Genomic DNA, 17,222 nt, shown 5'->3' with positions numbered 1-17,222 from the left:
CCTTATTGTGAACATTTTGATGAAAAGAAAATTGGCTTTAAAAATCTTGTTTGGCCAACCTGAGTCAGTAATTTGGTTGCCATGTCAGCTGCACGTGTTTTGGGTATGTCTCTACCCGCTTTCTGGTCTCTGCTGGAAAACAGTATTCCCTCAGTATGATGCTCCTACCACCATGTTTCACTATAGGGCTGCAGTGTTCTGAATGTTATTTTTACATTTATCATTTTGCAATTATTCACAACTTTGCGATAAAATCTGAATAGAATACGTCGCAGTTTGAATGTGACAAAACGTTGTTCTGTTCGATGGGTGTGAATATTTTCCGTGTTGCATTGCCTCTAGAGTTGAGAAAATTGGAAGTCCTCTCCCCATCCTCTTACTTCCCCTTCCTTCATTATTTCATCACCTCCTTCCCCCTGTCCATCTCCCCCCTCTCCCACCTCGTCCGCCTCCTCCAGGGAACGGGGAGCTTAGCAACAAGGAGTTCATCGCCATCATGAAGCAGCGGCTGATGCGTGGGTTGGAGAAACCCAAAGACATGGGCTTCACCCGGCTGGTGCGCGCCATGTGGAAGTGCGCCCAGGACACCGCCTGGGACTTCGCCGCTCCGAAGACGTAATGGACACCGTTTCAGAGGCGTTTTGTGTGGCGAGAGACAAAGACGCTCTTGTTCAGGAGAATCGACATGAACTCAGTAAAGCTGCAGCTCTGAGGGCGATCATCAGTCATTACTGCATGCTGCTGTACTTCAAGCTATTAACCCACCGTGACTGAAACATCCTGAATGGCTCCTGCTCCTGTGCCTTTCTGAGGCATTGCATTGTACTTGTGTTTTTCAGAATATTGCAAAGTTTCTGCTTATTTTTTGCCATATTCAAGCTTTTTAATTATCAGACTTAAAAACACTAAAAGCAACCGTTTTGTTTCCTTTTTGATTGCAATTAAGAGTAATAGGGAAGTCAGTTTTGTTTTTACCCAGATATGTTTGTTCAGGACTGACACCAGCCGCTCAGTTTGTTTTGCACTAAGCGAATCAAGTCCCATAGCTTCTCCTATCTTAATATTCCTCACCAGTTTGTCCAATAAAGAACATACTTCTTTTTCTCTAAAGATAAATCTTCAAAGAAAATCCTATTAAAGATTTTTTCATAATGTAAATGCATCGTTCTTCTTTTCAGTCTGAATTTTAGGGAAAGCTCAGTGAAGGATTAACGGCACCGGTATCAGGAGTCATTCGTCACGCGTAATGGAGTGTACTATAACATGTTTATGTGAAATTTTGTGTTTTGATCACATCTGCCAACTCATACACTCAGAAACATAAAAGCGATGGATGTGTGTGTGGAAGCAGTCAGCAGTTTTGTCTAATTGAAATGGAAAAGGATGGGCAGTCCTCGGCCTCTGCTGCCCATTAAAAGATTGTCCTGCAGTTTCCTCAAACACACACACACACACACCCCACCATCGGCCTGAAACACGCCGCTCTGCTCCCTCTCTTGCATGTTTTACCGTTGACAGGCGGAAGTGGTGCTCAGGAGTGATTGCTAGGCAGGAGATTAGGTTCAAGGACCTCTCATCATTATTCCTCAGCTGTTTTCTTCCAGGAGTTTACGTCTGGAATCCCAATCACATTGAAATTAAAATGTTTCATTTCAAATGGTGTTCCCTTCATGACATTTATTCCCAAAAATCGCTTTAGAGAAGCCGTTTGATGTGCAAAAACTCCCAGAAATGGGAAAACACAGTCACATCTGAAGAGTGAATTTCAAGAAGCCATTCATGTAAACCCTGAGCAAGGACGGTCGGTCAAGTTTCCCTGCTCACTGCTCACTGAAGCTGGATTCAGAGTCGGTGCCAGCCCAGTTCATTTGTGTAATTACATCATGTTCATTCACAACCCCCTTCTCTTTTCTGAGTGTGCACATTAATAATACTGTTTTTGAAATGCTAAGGGCTTTTTAATTTACAATGAGGAAAATGTGTGACTCACCAGGCCACTTGGTCTTCTCTTGAATTAATTAAAATACCACAACAACTGTTCTGTTTCAACCACATTCTTACAAGAAAATTAATGAGATTTTAGACCATTTGTATTCAGGCCCCGGCCCTTTACTCCTGAGCTGCACTCCAGTTACCTTGGAAGTCAGAGATTAACAGGTACCAGATAGTGAAGAAGTCGGATTTCAAAATGGCGACGCCCATGTTTGTAGTACTTCTTACATCATTTTAAGTTTCCATAAGCAAATACCACATTTAATTTGTTTAGAGTTGCTGGCGCTACATGTAACAAATATTTTACATGCATTCTTACATGTGTCTTGTAATATATTTCCACCACAGCCACTGTTGACCTCAGAAGAGGCCATATTCTTCTGGCAAAGTCTGATTTTAAAGGTTGTAACTGGGGGTAGTAGTCGGGAGTTTTTTTCCACGGGGAATTCCGGCTTCATAGGGCGTTTCAATTTATTTTTCCGGCTGGGAAGTTGGCATTTCCTTGTTCCCAGTACACAACAACATTGTAACCATAAATATCATCCAGTGGTACCAATTAGCCTACCTTCAGACTCCACCTAATCGATAGAGTCTAGCTGTATTTAATTTAAGCTCAGTGTAAGTTGTTTTGTGAAGGGCTCAGAGATTTGTTAGAGAACAAAAGGCATCATGAAGACAAAGGAAAGATCAGATGTTAAAGGGTTTGAGATATTTAAGGCTGGGTTTGGTAAACATTCCAAGCCTTGAGCATCTCAAAAACTGTCATCTGGACATAGAAATCGAATAGAAAGTAACTGGAGGCACTGCTGGCAGCCAAAGCTCATGTGGGAGAATTGGTCAAACCCATGGGTGACCCTACACCCATGTGAAGGGTAGGGAAATCTTATTTTATTTCATTAATAATGATCTTATTTTAATGAAAATAAGATTATTTTCATAGTAGTGAAAATAATTATCTTAATAGTTTCTAAAAGTTATAGGAGAGCTTTAGTTTCACATTAAAGCAGAGATACAGTACAGACCAAAAGTTTGGACACACTTTCTCATTGAATTCAATGAGAAAGTGTGTCCAAACTTTTGGTCTGTACTGTAGGTTCTTGACCAGTCATCTAGTTTGATTCCATGAATACAAAACCTATTCTCTTAAATAACTGAGAACAATTTTCTGATAAAGCACCACATTTCACAACTATTCCTGTCTGAACTTGCCAAGATCTTACTTTTAACACTGAAATTTTCCCACTTATATGCTTTGTGTGGGCGATGAGTGACAGGATCTGCCAACATAATTGTGGATTTTCCACTGTGGTGCTGTAAAACACTCAGCTGCACCCAAAATTAAACATCCTGGAGGGAAAGCCATCAAGTTGTCCATGTTTTCCTGATAGCAGAGCCCCATTATCAGAAATGACATATATAATGAGAAGATGAAGCTGATGAGAATAAACCCTTTTTATATCTATATGTGGCTTAATGTGCAATCTAGTGTTAAATTCTCATTTAAGGTTGAAAGAAATGCAGCTAAGGTGCTAATATTCTGACTGATAGCACCTGTAAATGTCATGGAGATCCAGTCAAATTATTCGTTTTACTAAAGTGAAATGCTAGAGGAGTACTGTCACATGTTGACAGGCTTGTTAGTGAAAGGGAAACCAGACATTTTTGGTTTCTGGACCCAGAAATCCACTCAGAGCTTCTCCATGGCATCCTGTAACAGAGTTCATGCTGTATTCTCTGTTCCACATGTAAACAGAAACACAGAAGTGCTTTGCTGCCACCTGGAGGCTGCGATGGAAACAAACCCAAACGGTTCCATTTAATGACCTAAAATTATTTTTGTACTTTCTCCATGAAAACCTTTGGTTTTTCTTTTAGTGTAAGACTATAGAATACACACATTTAATGTTCCCTGCAGAACTATTATACTTTTTGAAGTGTTTCACATTTTGTTAGGTCACAGCCACAATTTTTTGTGAAATTTTACATCTTTTAGGATGTTAAAATGGTGCGTAACTTCAAAATGGAAGGAAACTTATACTTTGCATAAAGATATTCTGTTGCAGTAACAGCTGCAACCCTTCACTAGACATCTGGAGGCTGAAATATTTCCCACAGATTTCCAAATAAATATAGGTCTGGACTTTGACTAGGTCTCTGGGTTACACATGCACATGCTTTGATAAACCATTGTTGTACTCCACAACAGTTCTAGTTGTTTTAGTTTTATTGTTCTGCTGGCAGGTGAACCTCCTCTGCATCTCAAGTCTTTTGCAACCTTTAAGTTTTTTGTGCAGTAAACACTATTTAGTCCAATTCATCTTCTCTGTTCCTGATAAAGACAATAATTCACACAACATAATGCTGCCACCACCATGTTTTACCATGTAGATGACAGGTTTAGTGCAAAGGCTGGTAGTGACTATGTATATTTCATGAATAACTTTTTGAAAAATAAAGTTGAGTAGTTTTAATGCAGGATACTTATTTTACTCATGCATTATTTTGAAGTAATGCTACTCTTCAGAACAGTGTTTGGTTGCTCTACCAACCAACCTCTCTATAGAGCTAGGAGAGAGGCATTACTATTATTTTTCAATTGTTAAATCTGAAGGAAAAAATTAAAATGTAAAATTTTGATATCTGAAAAATAAAAAAATGTAAATAAAATGTAATTTTAAAGATTTGATTGAATTCTGTGACGTTTTCGTTTTGAACAACTGTTCCATTTGTTTCAGTGTGAAAAATAAATTTAAGCATCAGAATCCCTCAACGCAAATATTTTATTGTTAGATTTTTATTTAAAGTTAGAAGAATAATAAAAAAAAACCAGAAGCTTCAACATTACACTGAAAAGACGGCTCTCAGTTCTACTAATAATTCATTATCACTACTGAACAACGTGGAGGGTTAACATGAGCATCCTCACATCAAAACAAACAGGATCAAAACAAAAGTTCCTTTAGAAAAGGCATGGAGCAGAAATTGGTGGCTCTAACAATCCCACCTGGAATAAAATTTTACTATAAATACAGTATAAAACTTTAATGTTTACTGTGATTGTAAGAGGGGAAAAAAAGCCCAAACACTCACTGCTCCAAATCTAAATTTAACAATACCTCAGATCCATTACAAAAAAAAAAAAACACATACTGAGCCTGATAGGTCGGATGGATGTCATTCACTGAGAGATAATTGACAATTAAACCTATAGAATGAAAGTTACAGGACACAAATCGTTTGAGACAGAGGGGCAGGTTAACATAAGCTTCAGCTCTGTACCATCAATTGGCGGCCTGCAGCCACCTAGTGGCCATAAGTAATATCACACCTTGAATCAGATCAAAGACCAAAGGTAGATGAGTACATTAAGTGCCAGCTGGGCTCAGTTGCTCAGGTGATGCTCAGACCGTCTCCAAGGGCTGAGGGACCAAACAACAGATTCCTGAGCACACAGCTGGGTTACAGCTGGATTAAGAGAGATCAATCACTGTCAAACTTGATGGAGTTGACTGAGGTGGAAATGGCTCCGCCGCGGTAGCTCCCTCTCTTCTTTTTCGTCTTTTCGTGGCGGAATGACTTTCCTTTGGTAAACTTGAGAGCCTCATTAGCTCTCTGTCCCCAGTCTCCGTTGGCTCCATGCTGGCAGGAGAAGCAGAAATGAAAATGTAAAAAGTAGGGGAAAAAAAATAAAAAATGACTTCAAGGGTAAAGTGAAGTGTTGAGAGAAATCTAAACTCACCTTAGCTTCAAAGGAGTTATCTGCCAGTCGGGGATCGACTTCTACGCGTTCTTCGACTATTCTACGAAACGGTATGTTGGTGGACTGCAACAAAGTTTTTTCCATCAGTTTTCTCATCAATTAAATCTGAAGGTATCGCCATCAGTTCCACAGGTTTTACCTTCTTGTTGGCTTTGGGGAAAGTCTGCGGTGTGGTCGTTACTTTCTTATTTTTTGGCGTCTTTACAGCTGCCTCTTCCTCCTCTTCACTTTCTGATGACTCTTCATCACGTTTCCTCTTTCCATTTGTATCTGCATGAATCAGAGGCTTCAGATTTATTCTCAAACTTTGAGAAAACAATCCAAACATTGAGCATATTCATGAGGTGGCAAGAATAATCCAACAGTGGTGTGCATTTATGTTCAGTACCCTTTAACTCTGATGCCCCTAAATTAAATTCTGTGCTCCAAATGCCCACAGAAAAAATAAAAATCAGCTTTATGAAGCAGAACAGCAGACAGGTCAAGCAGGAAGTTTTCAGTAGATTTAAAGCAAATTTAGGTGATAAAAAGAAAGAAGCAATCCTGAGCCTTTTGTGTGACACCAACGCCACACTTTACTGGTGGTGCACACTTTGTCTATAATTTTAGAAACCATGTATAATTTTCCCTGAACTTCACAATTATGAACCACTTGTGTTTTATGAAATCTGACTCAATGAGGTCATAAGTTTGGAGCAGGGGTCCCCAAAGTCGGTCCTTGAGGGCCGGCATCCTGCATGTGTTAGTTCTTTCCCTAGTTTAATGCACCTGGATCAAATGATGGCTCAATAAAAGGCCTAAGAACAACACTGACATGTTGACAAGGTTGTTGGTACTACCAGGGAGAGAACTAAAACATGCAGGATGCCGGCCCTCGAGGACCGACTTTGGCCACCCCTGGTTTAGAGGTTTGAATGTTTTTGCATAACTGAGTGATCAAGTGATGACCAATACAAAGAAATGATCTGATGCTGGAGACAAACATGCAAGGAACTCACTGTTGGCTGTGGGAGTGGGGGGAGCCGTGGCTGCTTTCCGCGGAGCTTCGTCTTCTGAGGAACTGTCTGAGGAGCTGCTGCTCTCCTCGGCTTTGGCTGCCGCCATCGTCTTGCTCTTTGCTGCTGCAGCAGCAGCTTTAACTTGACTAGTTTTACAGGCTACTTCCTCCTCAGAGCTGCTGTCACTGGACGAAGACTCAGCAGGCTTACCAGTTGCCTTCGCCACTGTAGCTGCAGCTTTAGGAGTCGCTGCTTTGCCGTTGGTGGCTGCAGGTTTAGCAGGAGAGGCCTCTTCTTCTGAGTCGGAGCTGTCAGACTCTGAGCTGCTCTTTGTTTTACCAGTTTTTGCTGCAGGAGTAGCAGGCTTTGAGGCGGCAGCCTTTGAGGCTGGGGTTGCTGCTTTGGTCACTGCAGCTTTGGGTTTAGCTGCTTCTTCATCTTCAGAGGAAGAGTCAGAGCTGCTTTCAGAGGATGCTGCAGGTTTTGCTGCAGGTTTTCCTGCAGGTGTCGCAGGCTTTGATGCTCCAGCGACAGTTTTAGCTGTAGGCTTTGAGGCTGGGGAAGATGTTTTAGTTGCTGTTGGTTTAGCCTTGGCTGGTTCTTCATCTTCAGAAGAAGAGTCAGAGTCAGAACTGCTTTCTGCTGCAGGTTTTCCTGCAGGTGTTGCAGGCTTTGATGTGCCAGCTGCAGTTTTAGCTGCAGACTTTGAGGCTGGGGTAGGTGCTTTAGTTGCTGTAAGTTTAGCCTTGGCTGGTTCTTCATCTTCAGAAGAAGAGTCAGAGTCAGAACTGCTTTCTGCTGCAGGTTTTCCTGCAGGTGTTGCAGGCTTTGATGTGCCAGCTGCAGTTTTAGCTGCAGACTTTGAGGCTGGGGTAGGTGCTTTAGTTGCTGTAAGTTTAGCCTTGGCTGGTTCTTCATCTTCAGAAGAAGAGTCAGAGTCAGAACTGCTTTCTGCTGCAGGTTTTCCTGCAGGTGTTGCAGGCTTTGATGTGCCAGCTGCAGTTTTAGCTGCAGACTTTGAGGCTGGGGCAGATGTTTTAGTTGCTGTAAGTTTAGCCTTGGTTGGTTTTTCATCTTCAGAAGAAGAGTCAGAGTCAGAACTGCTTTCTGCTGCAGTTTTAGCTGCAGGCTTTGAGGCTGAGGTAGGTGCTTTAGTTGCTGTTGGTTTAGCCTTGGCTGGTTCTTCATCTTCAGAAGAAGAGTCAGAGTCAGAACTGCTTTCTGCTGCAGGTTTTCCTGCAGGTGTTGCAGGCTTTGATGTGCCAGCTGCAGTTTTAGAAGCAATTTTAGCTGCAGGCTTTGAGGCTGGGGTAGCTGCCTTGGCTGCAGGTGTTCCAGGTTTTGACGCTGGCTTAGCCTTAGCCGGCTCTTCTTCTTCGTCTGATGAGTCAGAGTCTGAGCTGCTCTCTGCTGCTGCTGCAGGTTTGGCTGCAGGAGTTGAAGCTTTTGAAGCTGGTGTTGCCACTTTAGGGGCTGTTTGTTTGGTCTTCGCCGGCTCATCATCTTCAGAGGAGGAGTCGGAGCTGCTGTCTGCTGCTGCAGCAGGCTTTGCAGCTGGGGCAGCGAGTTTTGGGGCAGCTGGTTTAGGAGCAGCAGCAGCTGCTGCTTTAGCAACTGGCTTAGATTTTGGGGGTTCGTCCTCTTCGTCAGAGGAATCCTCTGAGTCTGAGCTCGTCTCTGCTGCCTTGGCAGGGGATTTAGAGGCAGCAAGCTGGGCCTTCGGGGTCACGGCCTTGGTGGGCGGCTTTGCTGAAGCCTCATCTTCAGAGCTGCTTTCTGAGGAGACAAAACATTTGCATCAAAACCAGGATGACATGAAATGCTCTATGGCTGAAATGATTAATAACTAAGTAATCAATTAGTCGTTAACTGGACTATACAGATTTTTAAAAATGCAAGTTGCTGAAAAATACACCCAGAGCAGTAATTCAGCCAAACCTGTACAAAATATATATACACATTATAAATTTAAGATAAAAACACCTTTTGTCTGTATATATGTTCTATCAGAAACTCTTTAAGTGGCCTCATAGTTTTAGCTTCACCCAGAGCAGATACACTGAGGGAAATAAAATGTTTATTTTAAAAGGAAATTTGTTCATTTGCCTCTTTTTATGAATTTCTAAAATTGTATAAAATAGCTAAAGAGGTTAAATAAAAACAGGAAAAAAATCATCAGCAGATGTGCCAATTTTAATAATTGATTACTAAAGTAATCGATAGTTGCAGCTCTAAACTGCTCCTTTCCACCGTTCTTCACCTGAACTCGAGGTCTCGTCTTTCTTTGCTGCAGCGGTTTTTGCAGATGGAGCTTTGGCTGCTGGTTTTTTAACCGCCTTCTGTTCCTCCTCTGAGCTGGAATCCTCTGAGGAAGAGGAGGAATCCTTTTTAGCAGGAGTGTTGGACGCAGCAGCTTTAGTAGCAGCAGCAGGTTTGGCAGGAGGAGTCTTTGCTGCAGGTTTCTTCACCTCCTCTTCCTCCTCATCTGAACTTGAGTCTTCCTCAGAGTCTTCTGCTTTAGCCAGGGTTGCTTTAGCCGGGGTTGCTTTAGCCGGGGTTGCTTTAGCCGGGGTTGCTTTAGCCGGGGTTGCTTTAGCCGGGGTTGCTTTAGCCGGGGCTGCTTTAGCCGGGGCTGCTTTAGCCGGGGCTGCTTTAGCCGGGGCTGCTTTAGCCGGGGCTGCTTTAGCCGGGGCTGCTTTAGCTGCAGGCTTCTTGGCTTCTTCTTCATCTGAGCTTGAATCTAAGAATACATAAACACATGCAAAAATGTATTTTATCTCTTGAGCTTCACATGAACCAGAGTACAAAACGTTTGGGTTCTGGGATCATTACCGGAGCTCTCTGAACTGGACTCTTGCTTCTTTGCTGCAGGTTTGGTCGCTGCAGGTTTTGTGGTGGTTTTCTTCACAGGAGCAGGTTTTACTGTAATTATTTAACTGTTTAGTCACTGGTTAAATCTTTTGACAAGTCAGAATGAGAAAGCTGAGAAACTTACCAGCCGCCTTCTTCTTCTCCTCTTCATCACTACTGTCATCGCTGCTCTCTGAGGACTCACTGGCCTTGGCTTTGCTAGCAGCAGCTGCAGCAGGAGCCTTCTGGATGGAGGCAGGAGGAGGGACGGCGCTGTACGGTCCTGACAGGACAGAGGTGGACATTTACAATCAGGTCACAAAGGACTGCAGGAACAAACATCCTTTACATTTTTCATATCAACATTTATAACTAGCAATTTATCACAGATATGTCTCTAGCGGTTAGGCTTCTAATATGGAAGTTGCAAAAGACAGACTGTAAAAAAGTTGATAGAGTAGATGAAAAAAATGGATGGATGGACAGATTGCTGTTGTTTATAAGTAAATAAAAAGTTTAAAAACTTTAAAACAAAATCAAACCTGGTTTGGGTTTTTTGCTTGGTGGAGTTTCATCTTCAGATGAAGAGTCTTCACTGCTGGATTCAGCAGGAGCTGCAGCTTTGTTTACTGGAGCTGCAGCTTTGTTTACTGGAGCAGCTTTAGCAGGAGCCTTACAGAACATACACACACTCAACCATTATTACATGTTTCAATACATTTCTACAATGATGGTTGGAGAACTTTTTTCCTGTTTACCTTTGCTGGTGGTTCATCCTCAGAGTCGGAGGAGCTGTCTTCACTGCTGCTCTCCTGCTTCTTCTGAGCAGAAGCAACTGCTTTGGCTGCTGTGACGACTTCTGTTATCAAAAGCAAAACGTATGTAAAGTCATTTTCATTATGAGCTTTACGCTGTTTAATTCTTGCTGTCTTCTGACTTACTCGCTGCAGGAGCTTTGGCGGGTTGCTCATCTTCAGAGTCTGACTCTTCGCTGCTAGAGCTGCTGTCCTTCTTCCTCGTGCTGCTACCCGCTGCAGCAGCAGGCGCAGCCTTAAGAGCAGTCTGCATACGTAAAATGTAATTTTAGAAACTGAGTGCAGTTGAAAATTCTGCAAAAATGTTGAGTTTCAGAATGAAGGTTTTGATTCCCACCTTTACAGGAGCCTTCTTCTCCTCCTCAGAGTCACTTGAGTCCTCACTGCTGGAGCTTTCTGCGCTGGGCCTGGCCTTCTTGGCTGATGGTCCATTAACTGACGCTGGAGCTGCTTTCCGTTTCCTGGCCTCAGGAGACCTTAGAGGAAAATTAATGCCATTACTCCTAACAAATTAGATTATTCACCAGGAAATCTTGAATTTACACGATCTCCTGCTTCTCGAAGTTGAAACATTAGAAGAGGCAAAACAGCCAGATTTTCTTAATAAAATTAGTAAGAAATTTAATTTTTAAATAATTCATTCTATCTGTAGTATATTAGAGCTTCCACATTAGTATTTTCTGTATTGTTAAATATTTTAAAATGATCAGAATGGTTCTACAATTCATTATATACATCAAGAATAACACTGCACCCTGTGGTGCTCCAACTCCATCTCATCTGACTCAATAGCACCAAATATAACCATTGGAGTACGCTCAAACACAACGTCTTAGTGAGTTATGTCCTCAGGTCAATTCATTACTTCAAAACATTACATGGTCATATATTGAAAGTCTTTTTTTCCTGCTAATTTTGTCAATGATTTAGCGCCAATGAAACCCCCAAAATTCAGAAAAATAATAGTGATAGTTGAGGTTCGTGGCTCTTGAAACTCTTGACTTTGTCGTCCTCTAACTCTTAAATGGGCTTTGCTTCATCTTGCTCTGAAGACTGCGGTTCTCCATGCCATACATTTTCCTTCCACTGCGCTTTTTATTAATTTGACAAGCGAGACAGACATGGTGTCAATGACAACCTGTTGGAAGACTGTCAAGTCATAATATGGCCATAACATACAATTTCTGCATTAAAATGTATTTACTTGGACTTAAATTTAAGTTTATAGAGAAAATATATTTTTTATTTTATTACAAAAGTCATCAAAATCAAACAAAAGTGCTTTATTTGTGCCAGATATTTTAACTGAATTTTTATTTATTGTGACAAAGGTACAATGAAGTATGTGACTGAAAAACAATAGCATTTTATTCAAGCATTCTTGATAATGAATAAATCTGAAACTGAAGGGCGCACCAGCAATTTTCTACCATATTTAACAAATAGAGTGCAGTAATGATATTGTCAGTATCATCTAAGATTACTTTTCTCAGTAAAGAGGAAATACTGATGAAAAAGAGTCTAAAAATGAAAGGCAACTGACTTCACCCAGAAGTTGTAGATGTTGACCAGACTTTCTTCATTTTGATCTTGTGGAATCTGGAAGAAGCAAGAAAATGCAACTTGGTCTTTCATTTCAAAGAACTGTCTCAATCACAACTACACATATCGACCCGTTTCTTCTTTATACTTTCACAAATAAGAAAAATTAATGTATTTTCTTTAAAACAAGTGGCGACTACAACACAGCTGCACGTGTTGTTAATTTCACCGGGGCCCCCACGTCACCTGTGCGTTCAGTTAGGTTATAGACCCTCTCCCTGCAAAACAACAGACGGCTCAAAGTGAGACACTTACAACTTTAGTCTGCTTGATGAACTGCTGAGCCGCCTTGGTGAACTTGTTCTCCAGCAGGAACGAATAAACGCATTTATAGAGATCACTTGGGACAGAGTTTGGCTCCGCCATCTTTACCACGCTCCTAGGACAGAGAGGAAGTGACTAAAGTGCGCAGGCGCCTCATGATTGCGTAAACAGACGACTCTCTGAGGCGATGGCCGCCTCCTTTCGATAAAAATACTTCGCATTTTCAGAAAACTGGTAACAGTTCTTTCTGACTGTGTGGTAATAAAATAAACCAAACAATGTCTTACATTCAATACAATATGTAAGATGCCGTTAATTATTTTTCTATGTGAAGTATCTCTTAAAAGTTTAGTTTTTTTTCTATTTCGGACAGAGTGAGACCTCTACTGCTAGTATATTTTCCGAACTTCAAAGAATGTCACTGAATATTTTTTTTTATTCCAATAGGTACATATTTTTACTGTAGGATTTTACTTATATTTATATATTTGTATTAGTTTGATATAATATTTCAAACTTTATTTTTATAATTAGTTGTGCTCTTTGGAGGTTATGCGCATGCGTGATTCTGAAGTCCTTCCGTGTCCCTCGTGTCATAACATGGTTGCCTTCACTGCAATGACACCAACTTGTTGTTAACCAGATTGAAACCTTGAAAAGAGAACCACTTCACTGCAGCCATGCCTCGCTACGAGCTGGCTCTGATCCTGAAGGCGATGCAGCGACCGGAGACGGCGGCCGTCGTCCGGCGCACGGTGGAGACCCTGATGGAGCGCGGCGCGGTGGTGAGAAACCTGGAGAACCTGGGAGAGAGGCTGCTGCCTTACAAGATGACAAAACACAACCAGAGGCACAGCAGAGGGACTTACTTTCTGGTGGACTTTTATTGTGCTCCAAGCATCCTCGACGACTTGCTCAACCACCTGCACCGTGACGTGGACGTGGTGAGACCCACTGTGATGAAGAAGGAAGAGCAGGAGCCCCAAAGCAGCTGCTGTGGCCCCTTACAATAACGTCATTCACTTTTTTTTAATCTCTCCAATAACGCAGGTGATGAATTGCTTATAGCAACAAACAACGATTAATTTGAGTTGTGTAGATGTTAACTATTAAAGAAAGGTGGAAAGTCCTAGTTAATTTAACGCTTGTATTATAGATGTGGGGACTGATAAAAAAATAATAATATAGATCCCAAATCGGTATCCATAACGGATCGCATTGCGTCTTAAAATTTTATTTTATTTTTGAGTTGTATTTTCTCAACACTACCTCAAAAAATTGTTTAGATTTTCTCTCAAATGATATATTTTTTGCACTTTATATATTTAGGAAAAGATTGACACAATTTTCTTTTCACTTTTCAATTTTTTTTCTGTTCTGAAAGTCTTTTTTAGACATCTGTAAACATTGTCCGAATTCTATCATTGGTTTTAACAAAATAACTGAAAGGATAAACCACAAAAATACCTATTGTTCAGAAGTTTGATAATATATATAACCTAGATAATACATAGAATCAATATTGGTATCTTTCTGTGATACCCTGTGCTTACTTGGTATCGAATCGATACCAAACTCCACCAAAAGGTAGAGTTGCACAACTCTATCTTGAATAATTCAAATTTTACTTTAGGAACATTTTGTTATCAATTATTTCTAGAATATTTTTATTTTGTGTTTATTTCATGTTCCTTGAATTCTTAAATTCAAATTTGAACTGGTATAAGATGCTCAACTTATGATGAACATGAGTAAAAAAAACAAATATTACAGTAGTTACACTAATATAATACTAAATACTAAATATAAACATCTGTACAAGGCTAACAGTCTTTCTAAATGTAATTTCTGCTTGCAGATGTTTTGAAAAGCTTTAGTGTCAGAGTGAAACTTACTCACAGGTGGTTCAATATAAACATGGCAGCCTTGAAGATTATGCTCAAGCTTTATTTGTCTTCTACCTTCAGCCTAACTTTATGGAGACATTCTTCAAATATAAGAAAGACAATTAAGCTAAATATATATTTTCAGATCAAACATGCTTAAGTGAATTATGTTTAAACTGAGATTGTCAGTCATTAATACGTATTGATGCAGTTTTACCTGATTTATAAAAGGCAAATTTTTCTGTTTGAAAAACACATGAGGACAAGATGGACTATTTTATTCAACATTTCCTGTTTCATCTGACTTTTATGTCTCACTAAGCAGAAATGATCTCAGCTGTGATGGATTTAGAAATGTGATGGCAAAATGCGAGAAAACCAAATCTCTCCTTTTGAAATTGGAAGATGTTTTCCTCTTAATTAAGCCATCATGGAGCACATGTTGCTGTTCTTGTTTTTACATGCCACATCTCTTAATCATATTCTTTGCACCGTTTTAATTTAGATGCACTTAGCATCTTGTTCTGTTGAGAATAAGCAGTTCTTGTGCTGCACTATAAATAAACATGTGGCTCACTTTGAATCACTTGTAGAAACGGGTTTACTGTATACAGAAATGTTTACATGTTTTTTTACCTGCTGTTACTTTATTCTGTGCTGATTATTATTCTTTAACTATATGTAATGTTTGTTTCACAGGCTTCACTGCTCATGAGGACGGAACAACATGCTGCTGACCTGCCCATAGCTGTTGGATGTGATGTTACTGTATATGTAATGAAATAAATTACTATTTCCTTTTCTCTGATTGTAGTTCATTGCAGACAGTGTGGGCCATGTGCTCTTTAGCCATGTGATGGCAGTTTCTGTTCATGTTTTCACACGCTCACTGACTTGACTCTCTGTGGGTAGTTCTTTTTTGTAAATGTATGATAATGCTAGTAGACATCCATACCAGATGACAGTTGTTCAAGAAATTGTTTTTTAAAAACTGCCGCAGAATTTCCCCAAGAAAACCAGTCTTGCTATTTATAAACCACGCTTTACTTGGGGTTTTCCAAGAAAGTTGCCAGGCAGTTGTTGTGATGCTTGATGAAAGCCACACCTTAAAAAGCATAACTGTGACACCCAGGTAGATGTACTTACAAGATATGCCTTTATTTTTTACTGTTGAAATTAGGTTTTTTATTTGGACCTCAATAGAATAAAATAAAATTATTTTTTATTTTAAAAAAAATTGGCAAAGGGATTGCTCAAGTGTGTTTCTTATTACATTTACAGCAAGTATTCTTTCCATAGCGAGTAAAACATGGATCAATTGTGATGTCTAAAGATGTATTACAGGAGAAGGATACAAGAAATTCCCAACATTTTATTTAGCAAGTTATTATTCCTGATGTAAAAGCTACATGAAGAAATGAGGAGCAATTAATGAAAAGTAACAATACAAGATGAAAAAATACAAATTCCAATAAATTATATATTAATGGTATTGTAGTGTTATTAAGTTTGAAACTGTGGTATTTATTATTCATTAAAAATGTGCATAGCCACAGGGAGCCAGTGTAAAGACTTTAGAGCAGGTGTGATGTGCTCTATCTTCCTGGTTTTAGTCAGAACACCAGCAGCAGCGTTCTGGATCAGCTGCAGCTGTGATTGATTTTTTAGGCAGATCTGTAAATACACTATTGCAGTAATTAATGCAATCCATGCGTTTACTAAAGATAAACGCATGGATGAGGTTCTCTACACCTCGCTTAGACATTAGTCCATTAATCCGGGAAATATTCTTCAGGTGATAGAAGGCCGACTTTGTAACTGTCTTTATGTGACTCTGAATGTTCAGGTCAGAGTCCATCACTACTCTCCAGCCTGATCGCTGGTTTTTCAACCGAGTTGGGACGATTTCTGACCATGCGTCACATATTGACGCCAAGGGTACCTCCTTCGCGTCAATATGTGACGACTTAGGCAGGGTCCTTCAGCGTGACATGTTGACGATTTGGGTAGGTCACATGTTTTACGTGGATTATTGACGCCAAGGGTTCTAGAAACCGCTGCCGAACCTTCAAAACCCGACGATTTGGTTAGGTTTAGGGCAAAAATGACGGTAAGGCAAAACCCCTCGCGTCACATATTGACGCGAAAGGGGTACCCTGCGCGTCAATATGTGGCGAGGACGGACCGTCCGATGCGTCAATATATGACGAGTTGGGAGTGAGAATGGGTTGGGTTTTTAATTGTAATAACTGAAGCTCTGCATCGACTGTAGATTGTCCCTTTTTAGGTCCAAAAATAATAACTTCAGTTTTGTTTCTATTCAACTGAAGAAAGTTTTGGCACCTCCACACATTTATCTGGTCTAAGCATCTGTTCAGTGACTTGAGGGTTCTGAGTCACCTGGTGACATCTTAATGTAGAGCTGTGTATCATGTTTGGCTGTGACATACAGTACAGACCAAAAGTTTGGACACACAGTTGTGTCCAAACTTTTGGTCTGTACTGTATGTAATGCGCCAATTCAGTTAAGAAGCTTACCGGTTATTGCCAATGATGTAAATAGCCATCCCCCACTCTTAAGTGTTAAGCTAAACAAGATGACTGTTAATATTAATTCCGGAGAAATCCAAATTAATGGGAGAAAGCTGAGACTGAGCTATAAACCAGATTTTAATCGAGTAGAATAGCCCAGGAAGGCAATGGTCAGGTTAGCCCTAACTTTAAGTTGCTATCGAATTGCTGCTGTCCAGTATAATGTTTAGCTCATGTTTTTATGTGCTCTTTATCTAATTTTATTTTTTGATATTCGTCAGATAGATCTTCTTATTTTGTTTCATCAATTGCTGTGTAAAAATTTGTATGAATGTGTTGGCCGTCCCAACTAATTTTTGCCAATGAATTTCCTTTTGGGGACCTAATAAGTTGAGTTGATTGCTTGATTGATTGTCAATTATATGACCCCAGAGAGGTTGTTGAGAAGGGTGTGTGGAGTATTGGCTTATTTAACCAGGATCTTTTGACCATGTCTAAAACTGAAAAACGAAAATAAGTCAGT

At 40.3% G+C, this 17,222-nt stretch overlaps 3 protein-coding genes across 7 annotated transcripts in view; 2 read left to right on the top strand and 1 right to left on the bottom strand.

Moving 5' to 3' along the window:
- The window catches only part of micu1 (mitochondrial calcium uptake 1), a 42,338-nt gene extending 41,180 nt beyond the window's left edge, over positions 1–1,158 (top strand). For all 4 annotated transcript variants that reach the window (XM_032553368.1, XM_032553367.1, XM_032553366.1 and 1 more), the window contains one exon: positions 459–1,158. In XM_032553368.1, the coding sequence (XP_032409259.1) occupies positions 459–619 (161 nt within the window). In that variant the 3' untranslated portion in view covers positions 620–1,158. The remainder of the gene's footprint in view (positions 1–458) is intronic.
- A 3,600-nt stretch (positions 1,159–4,758) lies between these two features.
- On the bottom strand, positions 4,759–12,423 carry nolc1 (nucleolar and coiled-body phosphoprotein 1). 2 transcript variants are annotated; one of them, XM_032553364.1, is made up of 14 exons: positions 12,273–12,423; positions 11,959–12,014; positions 10,753–10,891; positions 10,542–10,662; positions 10,359–10,459; positions 10,143–10,272; positions 9,746–9,883; positions 9,583–9,672; positions 9,011–9,490; positions 7,744–8,526; positions 6,751–7,602; positions 5,892–6,022; positions 5,732–5,815; positions 4,759–5,631 (listed from the first exon to the last, which is right to left on the bottom strand). In XM_032553364.1, exons 1-14 carry the CDS (start codon positions 12,381–12,383, stop codon positions 5,473–5,475), a joined length of 3,375 nt encoding a protein of 1,124 aa, XP_032409255.1. In that variant the 5' UTR covers positions 12,384–12,423; the 3' UTR covers positions 4,759–5,472. The 2 variants fall into 2 exon arrangements, with proteins under 2 accessions (XP_032409255.1, XP_032409254.1); XM_032553363.1 differs by having other exon boundaries at positions 6,751–8,526; positions 12,273–12,422.
- A 431-nt stretch (positions 12,424–12,854) lies between these two features.
- mrps6 (mitochondrial ribosomal protein S6) lies at positions 12,855–14,970 on the top strand. Its single transcript, XM_032553370.1, has 2 exons — positions 12,855–13,331; positions 14,867–14,970. The coding sequence occupies exon 1, from the start codon at positions 12,962–12,964 to the stop codon at positions 13,292–13,294; it is 333 nt and encodes a 110-aa protein (XP_032409261.1). The 5' UTR covers positions 12,855–12,961; the 3' UTR covers positions 13,295–13,331; positions 14,867–14,970.
- The last annotated feature ends 2,252 nt before the right edge of the window (positions 14,971–17,222 follow it).

Source organism: Xiphophorus hellerii, chromosome 22, assembly GCF_003331165.1.
Source record: "Xiphophorus hellerii strain 12219 chromosome 22, Xiphophorus_hellerii-4.1, whole genome shotgun sequence".
Classification (NCBI taxonomy): domain Eukaryota; kingdom Metazoa; phylum Chordata; class Actinopteri; order Cyprinodontiformes; family Poeciliidae; genus Xiphophorus; species Xiphophorus hellerii.
The sequence above is the reverse complement of the archived record's forward strand: the minus strand, read 5'-3'. Positions and strand labels throughout refer to the sequence as shown.